Source organism: Apus apus, chromosome 2, assembly GCF_020740795.1.
Source record: "Apus apus isolate bApuApu2 chromosome 2, bApuApu2.pri.cur, whole genome shotgun sequence".
NCBI classification, from domain to species: Eukaryota; Metazoa; Chordata; class Aves; order Apodiformes; family Apodidae; genus Apus; species Apus apus.
In genome coordinates, this window is record NC_067283.1 from 109,055,856 (window position 1) to 109,077,922 (window position 22,067).

The 22,067-nt window shown below is 40.2% G+C and overlaps 1 protein-coding gene across 9 annotated transcripts in view; it reads right to left on the reverse strand.

Moving 5' to 3' along the window:
- Positions 1–2,999: 2,999 nt before the first annotated feature.
- ZNF521 (zinc finger protein 521) overlaps positions 3,000–22,067 on the reverse strand; it is a 232,584-nt gene continuing 213,516 nt past the window's right edge. For all 9 annotated transcript variants that reach the window (XM_051611336.1, XM_051611335.1, XM_051611333.1 and 6 more), the window contains one exon: positions 3,000–3,831. In XM_051611336.1, coding sequence (XP_051467296.1) covers positions 3,802–3,831 — 30 coding nt within the window. In that variant the 3' untranslated portion in view covers positions 3,000–3,801. The remainder of the gene's footprint in view (positions 3,832–22,067) is intronic.

The window sequence follows — 22,067 nt, forward strand, 5'->3', positions numbered from 1 at the left end:
GAACGGCACATTGCCCACTAAGATGTAAAGGGCGTGTGAACATTAATTGAGCATCAGTGTGTGACTGAGCACATCAGACAGGAATCAAGGTAACATTTCTGAATTCATGGATGGTCTTACTCTGCAGAGTCCTTCACATTGCCACGTCCTAGCCAGGGCTTCAACAGCAGCAGAATATTCTGTTTTCACACTGAGGTATTTTTAATTGTCACCAATTATAATTAATTTACTTTTATGTGTCCTGGTTGTCACAATATTAACATTTGTAAGTCCTTCCCTTTGCAGGCAGTGAGAATCTGTTGTGACATCTCAATAAAGCGGGATTCAATCAAGGTGTGAATGAATTGTTAATCTTGTTATAAATAGAAGGTGCCATATGTTGGGAAGGAAGGGACGTCTCTCTTTTTCTGTTGTTGAAGACAGTGGTAATGAAACAAAGTGAGTGGTCATGTCAGAATTACTAATAAAAGGCCAGTCACCGAGACAAGGAGAGGATTTCAGCCTTCCACAAGCTATGGAGAAGGAACTGGTAACCATGTGTCCTAGGCAGTGACTTTGGACTATTCTTTTTGGGGTTTGTAGAGAGACTCCTAACTCAGGTAAAGCAACAAGAGCACTGGACTAGGAGTGAACCAAAGAAGTTCTGATAACCTCCCTGTGAATTGAACGACCTAAAATGAATTGGAAAGTCTAACTCAGGCAACAAGCTATGGAAAGATATATTATGTACCTATTTGGGTAGCTGAATGTCATAAAGGCCTAATATGCATTTATGCCCAAATAATCTTTTTTTCAGATAAAGACTCAGTTATTTCCTCATAAATCCTGAGCTCAGACATTATCTGGGTATAGTGCTTCACTTGCACAGTATAAATTCTATTTTTATACCTGCTTTAGGTCTGTGATGTTTCCTAAACACAGCTCTGGCAAACAAGCAGGAGGACTAATCGTTTTATTAAACTATCACTTTCAGTAAAACTCATGTCCACTTGAAACCTTGGGAATAAAGCCAGTCTCAATAGTAAAATGAAACCCTGTCCATCAATCTATCCACTCAACCCTTTGCATAGATTTATCCTTTCACATTGGGTTAAGGGCATGAGGAGGGGTTCCTCTTAGCTTTTGCTGACCCAGGACAGAGAAAGGCATGCCACAGCTGAAATGCACACAGGGAGCCATGTCTCTTCTTCCAACAGGCAAGGTGATCTCCCAGTCCTGTTGACTTTTCTAAATGCTGTGGTAATTCCCCAAGGAATACTCAGTTCTCATTGGGAAGTTCGGATGTCTTCCATAATCTATTTAAACAGCTATTTAGGTATCACTGAGAAACTTGTTACTTTAGAAAAGAGGATTCCAGCACTTGGTAACAGCAGCCAGCTCTCAGAGGCCACCTGGGGCTGCCTGTGGCTGTAAGTAAGACCCCTCTATTCCCCTGCACCGACCCAAAGGGACAATCGATGCATAAAGTCTTAATCACATTTGTTGCTGCTCTGTTTACTAGTCCTTTATTTACATATCTAGAAATTCAACATCTTTACATGTTTTGAAAGCTGTCATGACACGAGACGCTGGTAATATGCTATGTTTTGCTTGCTAACATATTTTTGACATATTTTAGCTTTTGATTATAAGATTGCATTTTTCCCAGCTACCATCTGTCTCAACTCAGTGGCACTCTGGCATTTACAAAAACAGTAGGGTGTAATATTTCTTCTATACTTGAATTCTACTAGAAACATGTTATTTTCAGTCTTAACCAATATGTCACACTTTCACACATGAAGGCTGTCTTATATCCTTTAAGGTATCTGTCAAAAATAAAAAACATATCATCACATTTAATTTGGCTGCAATGAGTAATATATTAATAAGAATGGGAACAGTTTCTGATTTATAAATAGAACTGGCATTTACAAGCCTTGTGTACTCGTGCCTGTGTTCATCCTTTTGTCAGCACAAATGAGATGGGAATGGGAATTTCTTTTTTTTTTTTTTGTATTTGGCAAAATACGCACAGTATTCTCAAGGCTGGAGTTTTAGATATGACACATTTTTTCTTGGAATATGTGGTAACCAACGACTTTCAGACTTTACTTCTTTCTTCTTCATCCTCTTTCTGTGGAGAGTCAAAATGTGACATTCAGCAAACTGGAAATCACACTTTATAACTACCCTGACAGCAATAGGCAAGCAGCTCCAGCCATTTGGAGTGCTGTGATGTGCAGTTCTGTAACTGCACTATTCCAGCAACACTGGTTTCCATGGGATAAAACCAGCAATTCAAGAAATAGGGTAAGATCCTAAAATAGCCGGAGAATGTTTTTTTGGTCCTCTTTTGCAGGTGAGCTGGAGTAGCGGGGGATACTGGTAGGCAAAGATAGTTTTTATCCCCTTCTTTCTTCTTCTTGAAATTGCAGGCAGTCAGGAGCCAGTTCAGACCCAAGCAAAGCTGTGAGTTCTTGTGACAGTTCCCCCAGGGCCATAGAACTTGTGAGCACCATCCTGTAGTGTGCACCACCTCCAATTCTGCTATCCATGTCAGAAGAGAGGGTGAGGGAGGTGAGGTTAACAGTGCTGGTGGCAGAGCTTGTGGTGGCTCCTGCTTGTTTCTACTAGACTCAACTCACTAAATAATATCACATTGAAATACACTGATAAGCATACACAGAACATGTGTGGTGACTCCTCTGGCAACCAAGGTGTCAAGTGTACACATATGAAACTACTCAGCCTGTCAAATAAAACAAACTAACAAAATCAGAAAACAGTGAGTACTACCCTCAGACACACATTGCTTTGCAGTGGGCCAGAAGATCTGTTTCTACAATTACATTTAGTTAAATGCCATGCTCCAAGAAAAGTGACCTTCTCATACTGAGCAGTGTGTAGGTCCTGATACAATGGCATTCCAGATCTTGGCAGTCCTTTAAGTGCTGCAGGAGTGGTAACAGTAGTGCTATTTTCAAAGGAAAAAGTAGAGACACAAGCACACTCACACATAATGGTAAACTGAATTTATTTCCTTTTGGAAAACAATTCCAGTAATCTCCAGGTTCAGACCGCAGAGTAAACATTAATAACAGTAACATACAGGTTAGTTCAACTGATTCAAGAATTTGGCCATGTGAAATCATTAAGGAAAGTCTTGAACACTCAAAGCTTCAAATGGTATCCAGAAAAAAAATTCCTTTGACAATCTACATAACAACTATTGCATATATGGTAATGCTATCTGTCATATCGCAAGGCTTACAAATATATATACGGGCCTTATTCAACTGTGGGTTCCTGCTCTGTGAGAAAGAGTCTCTTCAGATTTTTTGCAAGAATCTTCAGCAATAAAAAATAGTCTTAGATTCATCCGTTTGTATACCAAAAGAGAGATTTCTAGACTGAAGTTTAAACGAAAGGAAGGCCAAACAGAGCTGTAATGGAACATAGCTATTACCTTCTCCCTCCTCCTTGAAAACGACACTTTTTCTTAAGCTATTTTTTTCTCCTCACACAGTATTATTATTATTTGTATCTTTCTTGAATAGGGCCCAAGTCCACTTGTCTTTATAAGACCATTTTAGTATCAGACAACATAATACATGTGCAACACTTTATATACAGGAAGTCTATTCGGTGCTCAAAAGTTCAAACACATGAACATCCAACAGTTTCGATAATACAAGGTTTATGGTACAATACAATGTTTCTGAATAATATACATTAACAATGAAAGTTTCGTGCAAAGAGTAAAACGTGTTCCCTTTTGTTTGTGCCACAAAGAATTCTCTGGAAGAGACGGGCCTTGCACTAACTGCTGTGCTGGGTCATCGTATGATTCTGTAACAAAAATAAAAGAAACAGCTTAGTCACAGGACAGGCATTTCTGTGTGAAAGAAAGATGCAACACAATTCTCCCAACAGAGCTCACAAAACGATGGACTGGAACCAGAGTATGTCCAACCTCTCCTTGTTTTAACGCAGCCGGAATAAGTGTTTTTATCAAAGAGAGGACTTCTCCCCAGCTGCTTCACACTGGTGGTCTTTCTGTGTGGTACAAGAACTGCAAAGTGCTCTCTCTAGGTAGGTTTGGGCTGACCTGCCCTAGTGAAATGGCATACCAGGTCAGCAGCTCTGGTGTCTGCTTACATACGGCTCATGGTTTATGCATTATGCAAATGAAAGTGCATTTATTTGTCATAAAAGACCTTGCTGCCTACAAACCTAAAATATGCTAATTGGACTGTGCTTCCTAGACTGTGGCACCACTTCAAATGTTTTATTGCATTAAAACCTATTTCCCCCTCAACAGTACAGCACAGTGTATTCTGGTAAGAGTCATTCTGTGCCTAGCAGAGAGCTCAAAGGCTGATGAGAAAAGAGAAGGGGCTGCCACAGCCCTTCCTTTGGTCACCAAAAATCACAGGTATTTTTCCTCAAGTGAATGCAGTGCCTTATGCGAGCCGATACAGTGTGAATTCTGGAGTCTGAAATTCTCCTTCCTGTATGAGTAATCACCAAATTCAGCAGCAAACACAAGTTTTACCCTCTTTCCTACTGCTGTTCTAACCAAGTCAACCCTCTATAGGGATGGAGATGCTATTTCAATGCCTGCAGTGGCTCAGATCCTTCACAACTATTGAGCTAAGAACAAGGAGACAATACAATACATGTTAAGTCTTCTACAATGTACATCAGATGCACAGATAGCTGGAAAAAGTCTGTGAATGCTACTTCTCAGACAACAGGGCAGCCACTGATCAGTGATGAATTTTCCCCTTAGTAATCTGGGCCAGACTTGGGCCAGTGACCCAGAGGGCAGGGGTGTCACATCCCGTAATTTGCTCCCAGCACGTCCAGTCCCTTCACTCTGCTTTATTAGGTTAATCTGTCTTAAAACCCCTTCAGACTAACGCACTTCAGGATGAACCTGTTCCCAAAAGACCGTCATCATTTTCAAAGAAGTGAACATCTACTGAACCATACCCTCCAAAGCCATCCAGGAAAAGGCACACAAAAACAGCCTCGGTGAAACAAATGTGAAATACAGCGTGACTGCAGACCAGCCTGATAGTTCTCCCTCCCTTCCTTCTTTCTCCCTAAATTGTGCACGCACACAAACAATAGTTCATGGGACATTTGGCAAGGAAAGGATCTTACAGTAAGACTGAGGAATTTTTAATGTAGTGCCATTCTCAAGATTAAAGGAAAATGACCCAGTGACACTCAAAGATGCAATTTCCAGATGTGAATTCAAAATGATTTAATGCTGATGGCAGGAATTCCAGACTCTCCAAGGCCAGAGAGTGTTAAAAAAATAAACTCTACCACTTGATTTCATCTAGCTTCTTATCCTTCCCATAAAATCATTTCGAAATGCTGCAGTAACAATAGCTGCAGACTAAAATGTTGGCTGGTCACAGGTAATAGGCTCTGACTTTAAACCACAAAAGCAAGGAAATTATGAGTTAAGCCTGACACTCAACCCTTTTGTCATCCTGTTGTGTCCATTTATTGCAGCACATACAGCATAACACCACAGGCTTACTGGAGACCCTGTAGCACCAAGAAACAACAGGACAAGTTAAATATGGGGTGGCAGCCTAAATTGTGGTTTTTTCTGAGTAGGTGAGTCATATACCAGTTCTTATGGTTGCAGAGTGGTATTTGGGGGGTGTCTCTTGTTTCTTGAGAGCAAGCATGTCAGTCATGCCCATTTTTTATTTCTTCTCACAAAAAGAAAAATATGGAATTTGTTTGGGGCTGGATGAACAGTTGCATATGAAGCAGTCAAAAGGTGTTTTAGAAGTGTAGCCATAACTCTGGCTGCAAAGCCATTTTTGATTAAAAAATAAAAAGGTCCAAAAAAATTAAAAGGTCCAAATACAAAGGAGACAAAATAAAACATGGCATAAGGATTGAGTTGCCACTGCTCTCAGTGTCTCTAGCTCCAATGCCCTGGTGCAAAATTATATTCTCTAAAGATTAACAGGAAAAAAAAGAAACATGTTGCAAAGAAAAATGAGACAGGGCAGGATACAAACATGAGGAAATGCTTTGAGCCATTTAGACCTTAAAAAGACAACTATACTTGTAGTAAATAGTCAAGCCAAAACATGGTTTCCAAAGTAAATAAGGCTCCCCAAACATGATAAATTAGGGAAAAATACCTGTTTGGCTAAGTGGCAAAAAAACACAAAGTGGAAGCACTGCAGAAACATAACACTGACAAGACACGCAGGCGAAGGATGGGAGGAGAGAGATAAGAAAAGGAGGAAAATTCTGTAATCCCACAGAGAGCCATATTCCACTCCACCATAAGCCATCTATTGGAGACCCCATGTCTAAGTGACTGAAAATTGCAAACATTAATCCCAGTTATGAACTGTTGTTGTTTTTATGAGGGGTGTTGTGTTTAAAAATTTAGGGCAAAAAATTCTCCTCCATTATCCACACAGCAGATCTTGACTCTGACCGTCTCTTTGCCTTGTGTGCAGTGAGCTCCCTGCCTCCCTGGCAGTGGGGGTTCAGGCAGGCAGGGAAAGCTGAATTTGGAGCTCCTGCCAGCAGGGACACGGCAGGGACACGGGAGTACAGTACACCCAGGGAGAGCACAATATTACAGTCGAGGTCCCCTGTGTGGCTCAAAGAGCTCACTGCCCTTCACTAAAGACACACTACAGGAACTTGAAACACACCTCCTCTGGAAACTTCCAACTAGTTTGCCTGAGTTCAGAGCAATTAGTACATCCACTTGCCAAACAGAAGTCATTTAACTAAGTACAGGAGATATCATATGCTCGCTGACTTTGCCTCCCCCAAATTTGATTGCACATAAACCCATCTGTTTAATTATGAGGTAGTCTCCCTACGAAGCAAAAATTTCAATTTCCTCCTTAGCCATGGGAAGGGAAAAATATTTTTTCTTAACATCATCTTTCCTGGACTTCAGCAATAGCAACACAAACATTTCCAGGAGCTGCGATTTCATGAGGAGAAACTAGTTTACAAACAGGAGCACAAGCTTTGCATGCACAAAATGGAGGAACAGTGTCTGTGTGTCTCTGCATTTGTTATCCCATTAGATACAAACCAACCTAGGAAAACTGCCCTACATCACCAATTTCTCTGTCTCGGTATTATTTGGAAAGCAAGTTTTGGTATCATTTGGGAAAACCTGAATTCAACACATTTCACAGGCAAAATAAACTCCTAAAATGCATTTGCTCTGTTCCTAGAGATAATTGGTTTTGTTAGCAGACCCCAGAATCCCAACCATTATTTGAACTGCTATAAAATTATATGCCACCACTTTTCTGGATGAAAATCCTTTGAGATATCCCTATTGTTGATGCTAAGGAGTTAAAAATGTGAACAGATTTCACTGTAATACTGAGTGGAAGAATCTTCTCTGGGAAAAAAAAAAAAAAAAAAAAAAGGTTTCTTTGCAGAAATGCTTGAGACAAAAGAGGTAATGATTCTTTTTGCCGTTTTGTATGTCTTTGTGTTTCAGACAGAACATAGGAAGTATTGGCTAGCAAAAAGTTCCTGTCCACAAATTAACAAAGAAGAAAATATCCAGAGATAACCACAGACTCAATTGCTCATTAGAATCTTTAATGTGAACTGCAGTTCCATTCACTTTAAATGTGATTCTTGTTTTTTTGCGACTCGATGAAACAAGATATGGTTGTACCTGACAAACAGTGCAAAGAGGGTACACGTGAAGAAATACAAAGATGAAATGTAGACACATTATTTCAACAGATGGTAGCAGTACCACAGCAGCATGTTATTTTTTCCTTAGTTCAAGAACACAAACATAAGTAATCAATCATCACTGATTAAGTAATGATGGTACCCTACATGTTATCAGTTATCTGGAAACCTTTTTCTGTGTACATTACAGATCGTCTTGTATTGTTTGCATTCAGAAAGAATGCACCCCACCACACCACAATACAGTTCCAGGTTGTAAAACAGAACCCTACATTGCTATCAACCTTTAAGCACTACCTTATTTTATTTTATTTTTTTTTTTAACAAAAGCAATTGGTTTCCAACAGGCTGGATAATAAGTCTTTTGACCTGCATTCTTCTCTGACCCATTAAGGTCACCCCTGTGCTCGGGCATATAGCTGACTTAGGAAATGCCTGCAAGTCCTGCATTTCATCTCCTGCCCACTCAAAATAAAGCTTTCTTTAAATGTGTCTGTACGGGTCCCTGAAGACCAGGGAGGCATCCCTGTAGTGGGCAATGGAGGGACAGAAGCTTCTGCCTTTATTAATGAATGCAGACCATTATGAGTCTGGCTGGCTCCTGCACTGTTCCCAGAAGCATATACTGTACGTGACTTAAAATGCTAGAATATTGACACAAAGCGAGCTGGGCACCCCTAAGGAAAATTACTCCTTGGATATAATGTAGACTCGTAACAGCTATTAGAGTACAAAATAAAACCCTCCGGGATCAAACTGACATATACCGCATTCTACCTACTCCTCAAACATTAGAAGAATTTCTTTGTGAAGGCATTCTCAAGGACAGCATTAAACTGACTTTTGTAGCAATCTGCAACAGCTTTTTGGCTTACAGCTTTTAGTACTAAATCTCTAGTTTGAATCAATATAAGTACTATATCTTCCACATTAATCAATACATTTGGTTCAATACATGTTCTATTAAATTATACTTTCTAATCAAGATTTTCTGCTGCTCTTCCCTTCTTTTTATTCCAACTTCTTACCCTGTACCATACTTTTCAAACTGTCTGCAGGAACAAGAGGATGTTGGTTTTTCCAGAACCAAAGGGTTGTTGTTCCAGAACCTTTCTTTTTTTCCAGAAAGAAAGGCTGGTGGAAAAGGAAAGCCTACCAATACCTGAAGGGCAGTGGTAATGAAAAGACAAAAAAGCAGCTTCAGTGTCAACATGGTTTCCAGAACCTCAGTCTGATGCTTTGCTAGCTGACATGATGTAAGACCTCTCATTGCAGAAAGCTCTGCATTGCATACTGCATCATATGGAAAGGTGTGGAACACAGGAGGGAAGAGGGTAACACCAAGAACAAATAAAAAAACCTTATTGAGACATACCTATAAGAAAAATCTCAGGGAAGGTTGGGTTTTGTACCCTTTATTCAAACTTGCGCTACTTCAGTACTGCAGCACAGTTTCTTGTCAGAGCCCCATTATAATGTGGCAGGGTTATTTTCTGGTAAACTGTAATATGATTATATGCAAGACTAAATTGATGAGATATTTAGATTTGTGAGATGCCAAGATGAAATACGTACTATAAATTAAGATGTAAAAACATATTATTTAGTCTAGGTCTTTGGGGATATTTGCACCATTTGGATGGAAGATGTCTCCAGCAATCTTAGTGATGTACACAGCTACAGTAAAATACTTCTGCACACCTTTGGTAGGTTTCATGGAATGTGGTTATTCTTCATAGGCAGAGAATATGAAATGTAATGTTAAAATGATAAACGTGTATATTGCAGGCATTTGCCACTGTCTTACATATCAGAAATACTGCACTGATTTTGCTTGCTTACAGTCAGTTTCTCTTTTTCTTGTCTCCATGTAATCACTGTGAACCTGCAAAGGAAATGTTGCATATTCTTTTGACATTTAACATCATCTTACTCAGCTCACAGTAGCATCTTATAATACTTTCTAGATGACACTGTGTCACCATTAAAGAAAAAGGTGAAATAGCATAACAAAAGAGAAGAACAAGAATTCAAAGAATCCAAAGACGGAAAAGACCCATTAGGGCGTTTTCTCCACCCATCTTGCCAGTGTTGGATTATTGCCTGTAGAGTAATTTCAAGTGTTTTGCCCAGTCCAATTTTAATTAGAGCTTCCAATGCTCCTCTTGGGAGACTATTTCACAGCTTCACAGACCTCAGGGTTAGGATTTTTTTTCCTGATGTTCATCCCAGGAGAGAAAGAGGCTCTCAGCCAGCCCCAAATCACACAGGAAACCAAATCTGCATAGTCAGGAGCTGGTTTCAGTAGAATATCTGGGCCATTTAAAAGAATTTGAAAGCAGTTAACTTAATTTCAATGCCCCAAAACATTAAGGCTCTGGCTCCACCACTGCTGCAAACAATTAAGAAGATTCTGTTACATAGGCTTCTTAGGCCCAGTTGCTATACAGGTAAAAATTTAGTATAGGTGGGATTTGTGTTTCCACAGTAAGGGTAACCACTTCCATGGTCCACATCCACCAAATGAATTAATTGAAGGTTAGGGGCTTATCTAGGTCCATTCTATGCTTAATTGTACTGACAGAGCATCTATGAACACTCAGATTGTAAACATTTCTGTATTTTTCACATAGGTGAAATAAAAAAAGACCAACTTCAGCTAAAGCTCATCAATAGATGATCCCAGGCCCCTCCCTTCCTGTTATAAAATACAAACTACCATAACTTATACTGTTACATTTGAGATCTTGGAACTAACAGATGTTCCTGATGTGTTTCATCCCAGGAATGAAAATGTTACTGATACAAAAAAAGAATACATATTCTGATTACAATGGTCACGCTTATCCTGAGTGAACTAGGGAGCTGGAAAAGGAGATGATGTCTAATAGTTTTTGATAGGTGAAATGGAGGCAGCCAAATGGAGGCTTTGGAGTTCTGAACATAACAGAAAAAATTCCAGGCAGGGTGACCCTGCCACCAGCATCTCCAGTATGCAGTGCAGCTGGCAGGGCAGGAGGAGTACCAATCAACTTTTTAACACACTGAAGTAGGCATGGAGTTTCATCCAGGCCAAGCTTGATCACCAGCATAGACCTAACAAAATACAGTCTCTGAAACCTGACATTCCCAAGGAAATAAACATTTGATCTGAACTAAAACAGAGCTATTTCCACAAGAAAGAAAGGGTCAAACCCCAAAAGACTCTATGTTCTCATAAATACCACTTATATGCAGTGAGTGGATGTTTACCAGCCTTTTGAGAATCAGGTCTGTTCTCAGACATGATGGCCAATTAAATGGTCATCTTAGGTCATGATTGACCACTGTTGACAATGATAATTTAGGAAAGTCTACACTGAATTGCATTTATTCATATAAATTAGTTCACCTAAGCTATGTGATTTGATATTATATTAATGTCTCTGAAATGGCATGACTGCTAATCAGATTGTACTCTTTATTGTATTTATGTAAAAACACTCAGTGTTCTGCTTCTTCTACTCATGTATTTCCAGCTGTGCCAGAGAAAACCAACTCATAAAATCTCACACTGTACAGTGTATTTTCAGGAATACTAACATAAAATTAAAACCAAACCCAAAACCAAACAAAATCTCTGCTACCTACTTTTCTTCCAAGACTTGCAGTAAGTTACTAGTAAAATGTAAATTATTCCTTTCTGGATTTATCATTATATGTGAACACATATATCACAGATTTGTTACATGGAAAAGCATGACATACATTCCTAGGTGTAGCAAATAAGACTTTCATCACTGTCACCGGAAGAGAACAGACACAAACACAGGTGTTCAACATCTTTGTGCCTTCTTCATTACAAGTGTTGGCAGGGGGCCTCTGACAGAAATCAGAGTAGCTCCAAGGCTGTTTTAACCTATGGTGTCAGGCAAGAGCCTTCCATAAGCCTCCCTTGCCCTCTTTGGTGTTTATTGAAATGCAATGAACTTACAACAACCTCTTCTGTTTCAGGCAAGGTGTGCCTACCTGCATGGACAAGGTGCACGTATTACCCCCATAAACAATATGATGATGGTGACAGGGAGAGAAGGCAACAGCTAGGACATGTTCACAGCAATTCATTGAAACTGGGAAACCTTCCTATTCTTTTATGCTGCAGAGGGGCTGTACTGCTGATCAGGACCCAGGCCTAAGTCTTGTTTGCAGAAAAACAAGTCTTTTGTGATACTGCAAATGTTTGAAATTAATACACAAGCATCCTTCCACAGTAAGAAAATTGCTCTTTAAGTGGAAATAAAATCTTAAACAAAAAAGGCAAAAGGAGGCACTTCTGAGAAATACATCAAAAGTCTAATTACTTCAGAATATGGTTATGATTACCCTGGTATAAATTAAAAGAATCTCCTCTGAAATCAGGATGTTCAAGATAGGGACAAATAAGAACAGAATCAGGCCTGTAGAGTTTAATCAAAGTGAATATTGCTCATTGATTCTTGCACACCCTCTGCAGAGGCCACAGTCAAAAGTCTCTTCACTGTGCCAGACACAGCCAGGCAAAGAGCAAGTAGAACTCAAAGCTGAACAAATCCAGATTTTTCTGCAGCTATTGTACAACACAGTAACAGGGGAACAACAAGCTTTGATAGGCAATACTGCCTAATAAGATATTCAGGGATTAAGTCAGTGTTTTACAGACACACATGTTCATGGGCTAGTTGTTGCTCTGCTTTTAACTTTTTTTTTTCTTAGTTATGTTTAATTTATCATGCTGGTGCTTTCTAAACTACAGCATTTGTAAACAAGTTTTAGTTTGACCTCCCTCCCATTTTACATCCATGAGCAGCATTCCTACTTCGTGCTCTAATTTTAGATACCTTAAAGACAAATAAATCTGTGGGGGAGAGAGAGGTAAAAAAACCCCAAAACAGCAAAAACCCTTGTCTGACAATACGTGTTAATCTTACGTGAATATAAATTTGCCTGGCTGGGAGCTGGCTCCTGGAACTGGAGCTACACTATATACAGATTCCTTTACAGGTCAAACCCAATTAAACAAACTACTACTAAATATTTAACAGCTCAGTGCAGTAATTAGTGACACAAATAATGGAAGCTTAAATTGATAATTGCACAGAAATGTTGTGTTGGAAACATTACACGTTTCTTGCTCTTCCTGTTTCTCTCATTCTCACTGAATCCTGATAGGACTTTTCAGAGATTAAACTGACAAATGCATCCACATTTTACACACATCTGTTTGGTCAGATGTTTTCTACAAGTTGTGAGAACAGACCTTGCAAGTGGATCTTCTTCTCAATTTTTTATCTTTTAAAAAATTTATTTATTTATTTACTTGTAAAGACTGGATCACGAATTGAGCTCAAATCTTAAACCAACTGGCAGGTCCAGAATTTAAGTGCCTGTCCATAGGATTCAAAAGGTCACCCAATTAAAATGAGGAAGCACACAGAGCTGTGATGTATATGCAAAGGACAACCTTTAAAACAATGATCCTTTCTAGCTTTCCACAGGTGCATGTACAACAATTTGTTTGAACACAATTACAAGTGGAATTACAAGTTTCTTGATACAGCCTGAAAGAAAAGCATTGTAACTTGTCTGCACTCCTATTATATGGACAGATGCATCCCACACTTGTATTGATTGCTGAGCTCACCTCCCTACCTTGTGACATAATGTTGGGTATTGTGCTGATCAGGTGACAAAGGGATGGCCTGGAATTTGGATTTCCTGCACATCGCCAGCCGGTGCGTGGGGCCTTGTACAACATCACTCAGCACACTGGAGGTTAGGGATCAGCCAGAGATTAACTCAAAGCAACCAACACCTTCTTCACTCAGCTAAAAGAAAATCCTGAACCAGCCCAGTTTAAAGCCACCAAACCTGGCTTTTGTACATGGCAATCATACTTGGTAGTTAGCCAGCTAGTAGGCATACATACATCCCATTAAGACAAAGTATAAGTGGACTGAGGCACACTTTGAATCCCAAAATCAGGAACACAAGTGAAAATACATCCCCTCATTCATGGTATGTCAATTTAAAAGAGTATAGGAAAGAGAAACTGTGGAGTTCTGCTAGCTCTCCTCTTCTGAATGCCCCAGAATCTGCTGGACACTGGTACATCTTTTTTCTTCAAGACAGTTTGCAAGGAAGGCCAGATTGAGCAGATTTGATGGTAACACCTAGAGATTTCTAAGCTGATAAGTAGAGGCTCCTGCAGCTTTTGCTCTCTGACTTCCTTCACAACTGGCTACTGTGCCAGCCCATCTTGGACACCTTACAGTCCTTATTCCTACAGCTCTTCAAACACAGAATAGTAGGAACTGGAAGAGTGCTTATGTGGTAGGCTTGGAGTGTGTGTGAATTACAAATCTACTTGTTGGAAAAGAAAGTAAGAACAATTTTAATCCCTTCATAGATGGTAGCTCCTTAGGCAGGTAAGAATGCTATGTTGAAACATTATGCTCTTATAGCAACCTCATTTAAGTTCTCTCCTTATCAGCTCAAGGAACTTGATGTTGTAAAGGTGACTTTTATAGAGACCAGAATGCATTTTTTTCCTTTATAACAAAGTCACTACTTCTCTAAATTTTGTAAGGACACACATTGTAAATCGATAAATCTGGAGCATTTACTGACATGTGGTACCAGGACAATAAAATTTCAAGTCATTGTGGTTGTTGGTTGTAAAATGCAGAAGTCTGGATTCTCTATTGTCTTCTGTTTTGTTGTAATTTGCATTTGTGTAAAAGAAGTGTGAATGTGACCACAGCTAATGGGAGGAATTTTACTCTCACTTTCTCCTGTTTTCAGAAGCTATAAAAGGGGTAAGACAGTGAAGTTGAACTCCTACATTTTAATACTTCCCCCTTCCTCCCCAACAAGAAGTACTAGACAAAGAAGCATCCTTTTAAGCCTTTTTCTTTCCTCCCCGTGAGAGAAGAAGTATCTTCCTACCAAACGTCATTCTTTGAGGTTGGTCATTCTGGTTCCTGTCACACAGCTGGCCAGTGACACGTTGCAAGTCAGACATGTCATTAAATCCTGCCTTGACCCTGCACTGACAGTCGAAGAAATGTCCCCCCTCACCTCTGGTTTGGCTTGTGATGCTGTGGTACTCCTGTCTCCTAGGCTATCTACTGCTAAGGGATCCAGCCTCCTGCAGCTGCTGCTTTCACCCCTTGCTGCCTGTTAGGACTGCTTTTTAGTGTGGCAATCTGATCGAGTAAAAAGAATCACATTTAGGAGGAAAATAACTGGAGACAGCACTGAACACTTGTTTGCCGTCTATGTTTAGCACCAAGGTGCCTGAAATACAGAAGTTTAATTCTTTCACAAAAAGATGTGCTGTAGCTATGGTGAGGCTAATCTATAACCCTCACAGTCTTATATAATTTGCTACTCCAGGTTAATTTTAATTCATTACAATAAACCCCACCTAATTAAAATACCTCTTTAAAGTGAAGTATTAGCTTGATCCCAGGAAAGAAAAAAAAAAAAAGAAAAAAGAAAAAAAAGCAGAATGTTTGCTATTGGAGGGCAATTCATCATACCAGAGTGCATACTTATATAAATTCAAAGGTAAGCTATAAACAAGTACCCACAGCAACAGTGCCACACATAAAGGGGCAGGCAACAGGAGGCCTAATTTCTAATCAGTCCTCAAAGGAATTTGCCACACGGAAGTGGCACTTACTCTAATTTAAAGCTCTCACAGTTACTTTACCTTGGCAAAATTTACAAACTAAGAACTTCAGTAAACAGACTGGCAGTCCAAACAGAAAAACAAAGCCAACCCAGTGGTTCAGGCCCTCAGAGAAAGCAGCTTTCCCAGAAAGGTTCTGTCTTCAACGCTGAGATAAAACATTTGTTTGGAGGCTACATTTGTTTACAGTCCCTGATGTTCACTAACAGTTTTGCACTGTACCATCAGCACCAGCAAGATCTGTACTGTCATTTCACTGTGGTCTACAGTCTAATGTCCCTGAAAATCTTTTCAGCATCTTAAGGCATTTCATACACCTGCATGTTTATGTTCTGGTCAGCTCAACCAAGCAAACACTTTTTGGATTTGAAAAAGCCTGCTCTGGGGCTATGGCTTTCCCTTAAAATGTCATTAAACTGTCAGAGCAATCTGCCTTCAAAATGTCCGTTTAAAATAATATTTAATATTTGCAATTAAAGAGCACATTATTTCTTGTATCTGTTATTTTTGCTTCTCAGCAACTGTTAAAAATTACAAAAATTATACAGTTCTCCATTTACATAAATGAAGAAAAAAAAAAAAGAAAGCCAGAAAACAGTAATACGGGCTAAGCAGAAAATCTCTGTTATACATGCAGCACAATATTGGAAGGATTTTTTTTACTTTTTGTTTTGGTTTGGTTTGGTTTTATATCCTAAAACACACGACTTTGTAGAAAGTTTCTTTTCAAATCAAAGCTATACTACAGTAAAACAACTGCAGGCAAAATTTCTAAGACACAACACAGTTTGTGTCAGAACGCTCATCACTTCAGGCTGACTTGTCAAACTATCTTGGGGAACACGGTAAAAAGGCAAATCTGCAAGTTGGTAAGAAACTTTTGATTGATAAAAAGTATGCATTGTTCACAAACCACAGAACCCTGTGCAGTGTTAACCGAGCTGTACTGATGCTTACAGCAGATGTCTGTCCCTTCCTACTGCTTATAGGCACACCTGCTCAGGCTGTGCTCCTAGGACCACTGAGAGGGAGCCAACATTTTGAAGCTCTAAACAGAAGAAACAAAATAAAAAATCTGTGCTCAGAGGAGTGATGTGGAACAGAGATCAGAATTTAGTACTATACACAGACACCTGCTATCAGCAATGGAGCTATGTTGTAAATTCAACACAGGTGAACTCAGCAAGATGACATTTTTGAATCCTGTCAGGTGATTTCTGGCATCTACATATTCAGGAGATTCTCAGCACCTTGCAGAATCCAAGCCCTTCACCCAACCCACTTCCTTCAGGGACACAATATGGTCTCAAGGTACATCCTTTTAGGCATCACGGATTAACATTTTGGCCACAGGGCTTTTCCACAAAGTAACACAATTGTCAAGACACTTCACAGAACTCACTAGAGAGTAATTTCTAAGGGTGATTGAAATCACTACTTTTCATAGTTATATTTCTCTATTAATCTCTGCACAACAGTCCAATGTCTGCAGAGATTTATTCTCTGCTAAATTGTGTATTTTTTCAGACTAATTCCTATACAACCACTGTATATTTTTCTAAATCCATGTGACCTGAACATTCAAATCTTGGGGCATCATAGTCCTCAGTGCACGTTAAAGCAATCACAAGGCTGTCCAAACTTATGCCAGCTTGTAGTAGCCCCCAAGGGATTGTCTCAGTTAAAAATCTCTGGAATTCATCAGTCTGAGACATGCCTTAGAAGACCAAAAGGGAGTGATACAGAACCAGCTAGCAAAATAAACAGGAATTGCTGCATACTGAGGGAATCCTTGGCGTCTGACTCAGGTACCTTTTATACTGGCAGGGGATGCAAATTGGAGCCTGAGGATCTGCACTTTCATTTTCAAAATACTTTGCACACATCAACCACTTCACCCTCACACCATTGCTGCAAGGGAAGTAAATATGTACAGTTCCAGCATCCTCTATCTTCCGGAGGTACAACAAGCGCAGGGCATTTTTACAGACACAGTCTGTCTTCACAGGGACCTTTGACAACCGCTCCCTTTATGGGCAAATGAGTGACCCAAGCCCACTGAGGGAACTGACGGCAGAACAGGGATTAGCAGAGAGATCCTGCTACCCAGCCCAGTGCTAAGCCGACCCTGCCTCCCTTGCAACATACCAAAGCAACTTGCTGAATTCCAGCCGTATGCTGCTTTGCTGTAGAGGACAGATTATGGCACGTCATCCTCCACAATTGCTCCTGTAAAAAGGATTCTACGCGCTTCCCAGCGATGCACCCCTCTCCCCCCCATCCCACCCCTTTTGCTTCCCCCTGCAAATGGTGGCAAGGTTAGAGACAAGTTGTTTTCTCAAGGCTGAGATTAAAATGGCTCTGTGTTTTGCTAAGCATTCCTCTGAAGCATGGGCAGCGCGTGCGTGTGTGTCTGAAAACGACCCCAATGAAAGGAAGGAATGAGAGATGCTAAACAATGCTGTGCAAAGTTGCAGACTGTTCGGCTACAGGCCAGAAAATGAATCCAATTTTTCATTCTGTCATTATAAATATTTCAGTGCAAATGGTACTGATTTTCTGCAACTGTGGTTAAGCAAAGGGCCTCCGAGTGAATATTTAAGAAAAAAAAAAACAGAAAAAAGAAAAAAAAAAGGACAAGAAGAAGAAGAGGGAAAGGAAAAAAGAAATAGGAGAGGAAGGGGGCAAAATTAAGGTTAGCAACCAATTAATTTCTAACTTTCACTGTAAAAAATTCTGGGAAAAATTCTACAGTGATGCAGTGTGTGACTCAAAGAAGAAGGAAAAAAAAAACATTTACTCTGCTCTTCTTCTGACAGTTTCTCATAAAATATCTGCAGTCCATCTATCTTTTAGTACTCCAGGCTCCTCTGGAGAGCAGAAAATAGTAGTTTAAAGCTCACTTCAGTGCCAGTCTGCGGGAGATTGCTTTCCACAGGACCCCTGCTGATGGAGGCCTAGGGGAAGAGGCCCAGGAGTTATTCAATCAGTCCAAGGCTCTGGGGCGGCCAGGGCTCCTTTGAGGGCTGATTATAAAGCTGCCCTCCTGTTGCCTGCCTCCGAACAGAACGAAATGAGCAGCCTCTTGCTGAGCAGATTCTGCAAGAAGGAATTTCACCTGTCATGGAGTTTGTCAGAATTTCAGGATTTATCTTGCTGCAAAATTAATAAAATACCAACTAGGATTTCAGCCTGACTACTCAGCTGTGTCATCTCAAAGTGATCTTTCACCTAAGAAAACCTGGACACAGAGCTACTGGAGCCCTACTTTTGCTGGGGAGATTTGGCAGGATGCTATGACTGAATAACAAAACGATTAGAGGTGGATTTCCTGACAATTACACCCAACATCAAGAGTTGGGTGGGTGCTACCGTCCTCATGCGTGACCTTCCACCTTACTTCTGTGGTTCCTAAATCCCCCTGGAATAAGCTAGGAATCTGAATAGAAAAACATAATTTCTGCAGTTTATAACCTAGCCAGTCCCTTATGGCAGCACATCTGTTAAGTTCATATACTGGTATTTCAGGTCTGGATTTGATTTATAAGTTTTAAAGGAATACAAACAAGATACTACATAAGATTACATTCAGTGAAATGCAGCAAATTAATATTGCTTTGACAGTCAAGTACATGGTCTTTTAACCATATTCTGAGTCTAATATTGCGGCAAGGTGCCAGGTTCATAAAACATCATCTCAAACCTCTGTGAACTCAGTTCAGCTCTTTTGAAGCTAAACAGTCTCACCAGTTTTCTGACAGTGCCTTACAGCAATAATAATAATAAATCTTTGTACACTACCTTTTCTAAGTAAGATTGTGCTAGCTTATAGCACTTGGTCACATGAATTTCAAGTCTCAGGTAGCATAAAAGCAATTAACTTGAAACCTTCAAGTGAGTTCAGCTAAAAGAGGAGATCCACTCGTAGAAAATAAAATAGTTGTCAGCTAAGCCAGCTGATGGGTAAATAAATGTTATTCATTGTACAGTGCCACTGGTTCAGATCTTGACACTGAGAAACAGAGATCGACTGGACCAAGAAACAGCAAAATATGCCTAGATTGGAAATAAAGATGCATTTGCTCTCACTCTACATTGCAGCAATTTCTGTACCCTGTCCAAAGATGTTTGCTGTTTGAAGTAACAAATCTACCTTTCCGTCTATTTGCTCGTCACTGTTTTCTAACAAAAGCTTAAAAAAAATGGTAATATATCCCTTTCCTACCTTCTCATCCTTTAAATGACAATTCAACATTAATACGCATCATAAAGCCACCTTTACCAGGCAGTAGTAGTCTGACAGTTTTAACACCAAGAGATCTCACAGTAAAGAGAGAGAAAGAGCGCAAGTGAGTGCACAGATGGTGGGAGGGGACACAGGGTGCTCTCAGCAGGCTACAGTAGAGATGCATTAACTCCACAGAGGGATAAGGGCTTCCCACCAGTACAGTCATGAATTATAACTGAGCATGGGAGTGAGTTCTTAGTGCCTGTCTCACAGCAAATATACTGTTCCATTTTCCTGCACAATCACCTTTCACCTTTACAAACACAAAGCAAAGCAAAATGCACCACTAATATTTAACATCACAGGTTCTTTATACTACATAGCACCCTTCTATACACACAAAGTCCAGGGGTAAGCAGAGTATCCACTAACACAGAGTATCCCCAAGCTGATTTACACACCCATGATCAGTGCTTGTGTCTAGTGATTCTGCTGCAAAATGAGACCAGAACAATACAGATAAACAATTTAAGCTGCATGTAGAAATGTGTGCAACTCAGCAGTATTGGTTAATGAGAACTGAACCATCTCTTTCTCTCTTCCCTTGTTAACAGGGTGGAGGACACTCAGTTTCAGCTTTGAACACAAAGGAAGCTCAACTTAAAAAAAAACCAAACATGAGTGACTGCAAAAAAAACTACTCTTTGTCCATCCAAAATGGTATTTCAGCCTCAGTTTGATCAAAGCACAGTGAACCTGACCCCACTAACAGGTAGAAAAACTAAACCTAAAAGATGTTCTTCCTGGCTGGGGGTTTGTAATGAACAGCTCCACTTAAGAAGCCATCTGTATCTGAGTCTTTTTGACTAATGTATGGAATGGAGCAATATAATGACGCTCTTTTTTATCCATTAAAAAAAAAAAAAGAGAGATAAAAAAGAGAAAAATAAAAAGAGAGAGAGAAAAAAATAAAAAGAAGAAGAAAAAATAAAAGAAAGAAGGAAAGTCACCCTTTTTGAGCCAAGACTGCTGTTTACTGGAGTTTCCTGGATGTCTCTCTTTATGAATCACTGACCACACCTTGTTTTCACAAACTATCTGCACCTCCTCCCTAGGGGAATTCATCCCCTCCCAGCTTTCCTCCTACTCCATGAACCTATCAATGGAGAAAACTTGTTATTTTGGGCAGCTGAAAATGTGGCCAGTTTTAAAGGATTCATTTACCAAGCCTTTCACTTTCGTTTAAATCCTTAGTGTTCCTGTTCTAAATGACAGCACCGCAAGCGCTGCTTTTAAGCACTATTCATCTTGCCTACCGCATCTCAGCCTTTCACACAGAAGGCTGCTCTCTCTCCAACAATGGAGCCTTACTCCTTTATAGCTTGAGGGCAGAGACTGTTACTAGCTGTAGACTTGCTGCAAGAATCACAATAAAGGATACAAATGTGAATTTCTCTTAAAATATGGGTTCAGCTCTGGAGGTACTTGCTTTAGAAAACTCTGTCAAGAGCAAACAAATCTTTCTCCAAGATGCACAGCAGCCACCCAGTTGAAACAGCTTGCCAAATGATCTAACATGTCAATGGAATCAGGATGTTTTCTGCACTTTGGGTCTCTAATCAATATTTTAGCTTCCTTCACACTTAATATACTCAGTCTTGGTACGGCAGAATGTCTTCTGGAACATTAAGAACATTCCCTCCGAAATCGCTGGAGCTTGAGGAGATGCATGGTTACTGAGCTGAGTTCTGTGATGGAGGAAGGTAGGGTTCAGACCACAGATCCTAAGAGGTGGCAGGTTTGCTGCTACCGAGCCCCTCTACCTATGCTTTGGTACATCGAAACCATGGAGGGGTAAGGATGCTGGGGCATAAGGGGGCCACAGCAACCTTCTGCCAGGGCTGTGGAGGGGAAGAGGGGACAGACCTTGAGTGGCAAACTTTCAGTGATAATGATGTGCCATCACTTGTTGGGAAACTGCAGGACCAGTGGAGAGTGGAGCCAGGAATGAGGAGCTTATTCATGAGGATGGAGTGAGGGGGGCCAGCAGCAGGGTGGGGGGAGGGAGGCAGATTTGCAAAACTGGCCATGAAGCTCCTCAGTACACCATAGCTGGATGCTTCATAAAGTCACACTGATGGCAGTCCCGGAGATGGCCATCTGTTGTCAGCTCTGGGCCAGATGAAAGATAATATAATGGCAGCTACTGGTAGCTAACAGCAGGGCAGCTGTAGGAAGGAATGCATCCTAGAATTAAGAAGAGGTGCTTCCTGTTTAGCACAGAAAATCAGTCATCGATATCAACTACATTAGCATGAAATTAATGGATGGACAATTAGGAGAACTGAACTGATCTACCAGGAAATTATTCAAATGCAAGCAGAGTGCTTATTTCTTCTGCTTACTCCAGGTGTATGA